The sequence below is a fragment of the Petromyzon marinus genome, unplaced genomic scaffold (genome assembly GCF_048934315.1).
Source record: "Petromyzon marinus isolate PM22_M1 ecotype Great Lakes invasive population unplaced genomic scaffold, UKy_Petmar_22M1.pri1.0 PM_G_Scaffold_99, whole genome shotgun sequence".
NCBI lineage: Eukaryota > Metazoa > Chordata > Hyperoartia > Petromyzontiformes > Petromyzontidae > Petromyzon > Petromyzon marinus.
Genome location: NW_027423056.1, coordinates 275,001 through 280,545, shown reverse-complemented (window position 1 = coordinate 280,545; position 5,545 = coordinate 275,001). Strand labels below are relative to the sequence as shown.

The window sequence follows — 5,545 nt, the reverse complement described above, 5'->3', positions numbered from 1 at the left end:
ACAGGTACACACACACACACAGGTACACACACAGGTACACACACAGGTACACACACAGGTACACACACACAGGCACACACACAGGTACACACACACAGGTACACACACACACAGGTACACACACACACAGGTACACACACAGGTACACACACAAACAGGTACACACACACACAGGTACACACACACAGGTACACACACAGGTACACACACAAACAGGTACACACACACAGGTACACACACAGGTACACACACACAGGTACACACACACACAGGTACATACACACAGGTACACACACAGGTGGGCATCACACCCACACACGATAGTCGATCATGTTCAATTCTCATGTAATCAAAGTAGGAATCGATTCATTAAGATTCATTTTCGACCGCTTAATTCTCATGTTATCCGAACGGAAGTCGATTTAATTAGCTTAATCAACCGTATATCGATTCCCATGTTATCCCAAATGAAATCGACTCTATACATCCGTTACTCTACAATAATCGATTCCTAATGTTATCCCATTAAGAATCGATGCGAGTATAGTTAATCGAACCGGGAATCGAATTTCTCTCCACGTGACTAAAGATCGCTCCATGGCGATGCGTCAACTCGTCTCTAGACTTGGCCTACTCTTCCTCCTCCTGCTGCTCCTCCTCCTCAACCTCTTCACGTGGTGCAGCAGCCACGGTGAGCCGGGCCGGTCGATACATCGGGTGCCAGGTTGTGGTGGACGTGGGGAGCGGTGGTGCAGTGGTTAGCGCACTGTGAGCGAGTGTGGGGAGCGGTGGTGCAGTGGTTAACGCACTGTGTGAGTGAGTGGGGAGCGGTGGTGCAGTGGTTAGCGCACTGTGTGAGTGTGTGTGTGGGGAGCGGTGGTGCAGTGGTTAGCGCACTGTGTGAGTGTGTGTGTGGGGAGCGGTGGTGCAGTGGTTAGCGCACTGTGTGTGTGAGTGTGGGGAGCGGTGGTGCAGTGGTAAGCGCACTGTGTGAGTGAGTGTGGGGAGCGGTGGTGCAGTGGTTAGCGCACTTTGTGTGAGTGGGGAGTGGTGGTGCAGTGGTTAGCGCACTGTGTGTGTGTGGGCAGCGGTGGTGCAGTGGTTAGCGCACTGTGTGAGTGTGTGGGGAGCGGTGGTGCAGTGGTTAGCGCACTGTGTGAGTGTGGGGAGCGGTGGTGCAGTGGTTAGCGCACTGTGTGTGTGGGGAGCGGTGGTGCAGTGGTTAGCGCACTGAGTGTGTGGGGAGCGGTGGTGCAGTGGTTAGCGCACTGTGTGTGAGTGTGGGGAGCGGTGGTGCAGTGGTTAGCGCACACTGAGTGCCGTTTGCCCATCTCCCCAGCCCCGGCTTCCCCACTGAATGTGCGCGTGGAGTCTCGAGACCTGCTGACACAACTCCGCTGGGAACCAGCTGACGTGAACCCCGCCACCAGCAGCGTCACCTACAGAGTGGAGAGCAAACTGTGAGATGGTCGCTCACTCACTCACCCAGCCACTCACTCACCCACTCACTCACTCACCCACTCACCCACCCACTCACTCACCCATCAACTCACCCACCCACTCACTCACTAACGCACTCATTCACCCACTTACTCACCCACCCACTCTCTCACTCGCCCACTCACCCGCTTCCTCACTCACTCACTCACCCATCAACTCACCCACCCACTCACTCACTGACTAACGCACTCACTCACCCACTTACTCACCCACCCACTGTCTCACTCACCCACTCACTCAGCCACTCACTCACTCACCCACCCACTCACTCACCCATCCACTCACTCAACCACTCACTCACCCACTTACTCACCCACCCACTCTCTCACTCACTCACTCACCCACCCACTCACTCACTGACTCACTCACCCACTCTCTCACTCGCCCACTCACCCGCTTGCTCACTCACTCACCCACTCACTCACCCACCCACCCACTCACCCACCCACCCACTCCTCACCACCTCCTCCCCGTGTCTCTGTCTGTGCAGCTATGGACGAGCCCACTGGCGGACCGTCTGCGCTGCAACAACAGAGACTCGGTGCGATGTCTCCTCAGCTCTGCGGCATCCCGGTGACCGCTATCACCTGCGCGTCAGAGCCACCGTTTCATCGTCATCACCGGGGGCCTCACCAATCTCCTTGCCCTGGGTCGTGGTTGAGGTCTTACCCTTGGAGACAAGTCAGTGGCTTTGTCTATGTGTGTGTCTCTGTGTGCGTGTCTGTGTGTCTCTGTCTGTGTGTATGTATGTGTGTCTGTGTGTGTGTCTGTGTGTGTGTGTGTCTGTGTGTATGAGTCTCTCTATTTGAGTGTCTCTGTGTGTATGTGTGTCTGTGTGTGTGTGTGTCTGTGTGTGTGTGTCTGTGTGTGTGTGTCTGTGTGTGTGTGTGTGTCTGTGTGTGTGTCTGTGTGTCTCTGTGTGTGTGTATGTCTGTGTGTAGAGTGTCTGTATGTGAGTGTCTCTGTGTCTCTGTGTGTGTGTCTATGTCTCTGTGTGTGGCTGCCTGTGTGTATGTGTGTCTGTGTGTGTCTCTGTGTGTCAGTGTCTCTGTGTGAGTGTCTCTGTGTGTGAGTGTCTCTTTGTGTGTGTCTGTGTCTTTGTGTGTGTCTGTGTCTGTGTGTATGTGTCTGTGTGTGAGTGTCTCTGTGTGAGTGTGTCTCTGTGTGTGAGTGTCTCTGTGTGAGTGTCTCTTTGTGTGTCTCTGTGTGAGTGTCTCTGTGTGTGAATGTCTCTGTGTATTGTCTCTGTGGGAGAGTCTCTGTGCGTGTCTGTGTGTGTCTCTGTGTGTCTGTGTGTGTCTCTATGTGTGAGTGTCTCTTTGTGTGTCTGTGTGTGTGTCTCTGTGTGAGTGTCTCTATGTGTGAGTGTCTCTTTGTGTGTGTCTCTGTGTGTGTGTCTCTGTGTGAGTGTCTCTGTGTGAGTGTCTCTGTGTGTGTGTGTGTCTCTGTGTGTCTGTGAGTGTCTCTGTGTGTGAGTGTCTCTTTGTGTGTGTCTCTGTGTGTGTGTGTGTCACTGTGTGTCTCTGTGTGTGTGTGTCTGTGTGTGTGTCTGTGTGTCTCTGTCTCTGTGTGTGTGTATGTCTGTGTGTAGAGTGTCTGTATGTGAGTGTCTCTGTGTCTCTGTGTGTGTGTCTATGTCTCTGTGTGTGTCTGCCTGTGTGTATGTGTGTTTGTGTGTGTCTCTGTGTGTCAGTGTCTCTGTGTGAGTGTCTCTGTGTGTGATTGTCTCTTTGTGTGTGTCTGTGTCTTTGTGTGTGTCTGTGTCTGTGTGTGAGTGTCTCTGTGTGAGTGTCTCTGTGTGTGTCTCTTTGTGAGTGTCTCTGTGTGTGAATGTCTCTGTGTATTGTCTCTGTGGGAGAGTCTCTGTGCGTGTCTGTGTGTGTCTCTGTGTGTCCGTGTGTGTCTCTATGTGTGAGTGTCTCTTTGTGTGTCTCTGTGTGTGTCTCTGTGTGAGTGTCTCTATGTGTGAGTGTCTCTTTGTGTGTGTCTCTGTGTGTGTGTGTCTCTGTGTGAGTGTCTCTGTGTGAGTGTCTCTGTGTGTGTGTGTGTCTCTGTGTGTCTGTGAGTGTCTCTGTGTGTGAGTGTCTCTTTGTGTGTGTCTCTGTGTGTGTGTGTCACTGTGTGTCTCTGTGTGTGTGTGTCTCTGTGTGTGTCTCTGTGTGTGTGTCTCTGTGTGTGTGTCTCTGTGTGTGTGTCTCTGTGTGTGTGCCTCCGTGTGTGTGTGTGTGTCTCTGTGTGTGTCTCTGTGTGTGTCTCTGTGTGTATGTCTCTGTGTGTGTGTCTCTGTGTGTGTGTGTGTCTCTGTGTGTCTCTGTGTGTGTGTCTCTGTGTGTGTGTGTCTCTGAGTGTCTCTGTGTGAGTGTCTCTGTGAGTGTCTCTGTGTGTGAATGTCTCTGTGTATTGTCTCTGTGGGAGAGTCTCTGTGCGTGTCTGTGTGTGTCTCTGTGTGTCTGTGTGTGTCTCTATGTGTGAGTGTCTCTTTGTGTGTCTGTGTGTGTGTCTCTGTGTGAGTGTCTCTATGTGTGAGTGTCTCTTTGTGTGTGTCTCTGTGTGTGTGTGTCTCTGTGTGAGTGTCTCTGTGTGAGTGTCTCTGTGTGTGTGTGTGTCTCTGTGTGTCTGTGAGTGTCTCTGTGTGTGAGTGTCTCTTTGCGTGTGTTTCTGTGTGTGTGTGTCTCTGTGTGTCTCTGTGTGTGTGTGTCTCTGTGTGTGTGTGTGTGTCTCTGTGTGTGTGTGTGTCTCTGTGTGTCTCTGTGTGTGTGTCTCTGTGTGTGTGTGTCTCTGAGTGTCTCTGTGTGAGTGTCTCTGTGAGTGTCTCTGTGTGTGAATGTCTCTGTGTATTGTCTCTGTGGGAGAGTCTCTGTGTGTGCATGTCTGTGTGTGTCTCTGTGTGTCTGTGTGTGTCTCTATGTGTGAGTGTCTCTTTGTGTGTCTCTGTGTGTGTGTGTGTCTCTGTGTGAGTGTCTCTATGTGTGAGTGTCTCTTTGTGTGTGTCTCTGTGTGTGTGTGTGTCTCTGTGTGAGTGTCTCTGTGTGAGTGTCTCTGTGTGTGTGTGTGTGTCTCTGTGTGTCTGTGAGTGTCTCTGTGTGTGAGTGTCTCTTTGCGTGTGTTTCTGTGTGTGTGTGTCTCTGTGTGTCTCTGTGTGTGTGTGTCTCTGTGTGTGTGTGTGTGTCTCTGTGTGTGTGTGTGTCTCTGTGTGTCTCTGTGTGTGTGTCTCTGTGTGTGTGTGTCTCTGAGTGTCTCTGTGTGAGTGTCTCTGTGAGTGTCTCTGTGTGTGAATGTCTCTGTGTATTGTCTCTGTGGGAGAGTCTCTGTGTGTGCGTGTCTGTGTGTGTCTCTGTGTGTCTGTGTGTGTCTCTATGTGTGAGTGTCTCTTTGTGTGTCTCTGTGTGTGTGTGTGTCTCTGTGTGAGTGTCTCTATGTGTGAGTGTCTCTTTGTGTGTGTCTCTGTGTGTGTGTGTGTCTCTGTGTGAGTGTCTCTGTGTGAGTGTCTCTGTGTGTGTGTGTGTGTGTCTCTGTGTGTCTGTGAGTGTCTCTGTGTGTGAGTGTCTCTTTGCGTGTGTTTCTGTGTGTGTGTGTCTCTGTGTGTCTGTGTGTGTGTGTCTCTGTGTGTGTGTGTCTCTGTGTGTCTCTGTGAGTGTGTGTCTCTGAGTGTCTCTGTGTGAGTGTCTCTCTGTCTGTCTCTGTGTGAGTGTCTCTGTGTGAGTGTCTCTCTGTGTGTCTCTGTGTGTCTCTGAGTGTCTCTGTGTGAGTGTCTCTGTGTGTCTCTGAGTGTCTCTCTGTGTGTCTCTGTGTGTCTCTGTGTGTCTCTCAGCTGTGCTCAGCGCTCCTACGGTCACCGTGACGCTCCACAAGAGACTGACGGTGCAGGAGGAGGCTGGTGGTGACGAGGAGGAGGAGGAGTGCCGTGTTGAGGATGAGGACACCGAAGACGATGATGACGATGATGACTACGATGATGACTACGATGATGACGATGATGATGACGATGACGATGATGACGATGACGTCGCTGATGATGCGGACCGTGTCAACACCCACCACGGTG

At 51.8% G+C, this 5,545-nt stretch overlaps 1 protein-coding gene across 3 annotated transcripts in view; it reads left to right on the top strand.

Annotated features, from left to right (window-relative positions):
- The first annotated feature begins 544 nt into the window (after nt 1-544).
- LOC116938341 (uncharacterized) overlaps nt 545-5,545 on the top strand; it is a 29,606-nt gene continuing 24,605 nt past the window's right edge. For 2 of the 3 annotated variants that reach the window (XR_012940067.1, XM_076063292.1), the window contains exons 1-4: nt 545-691; nt 1,340-1,460; nt 1,991-2,181; nt 5,312-5,545. The exon at nt 5,312-5,545 is cut by the window's right edge and continues 257 nt beyond it. Coding sequence is in view for 1 of the 3 variants with exons in the window: in XM_076063292.1 (XP_075919407.1) it covers nt 598-691; nt 1,340-1,460; nt 1,991-2,181; nt 5,312-5,545 (640 nt within the window). In the remaining 2 variants the exon portion in view is untranslated. The remainder of the gene's footprint in view (nt 692-1,339; nt 1,461-1,990; nt 2,182-5,311) is intronic. The other variant, XR_012940068.1, reaches the window with a different exon arrangement.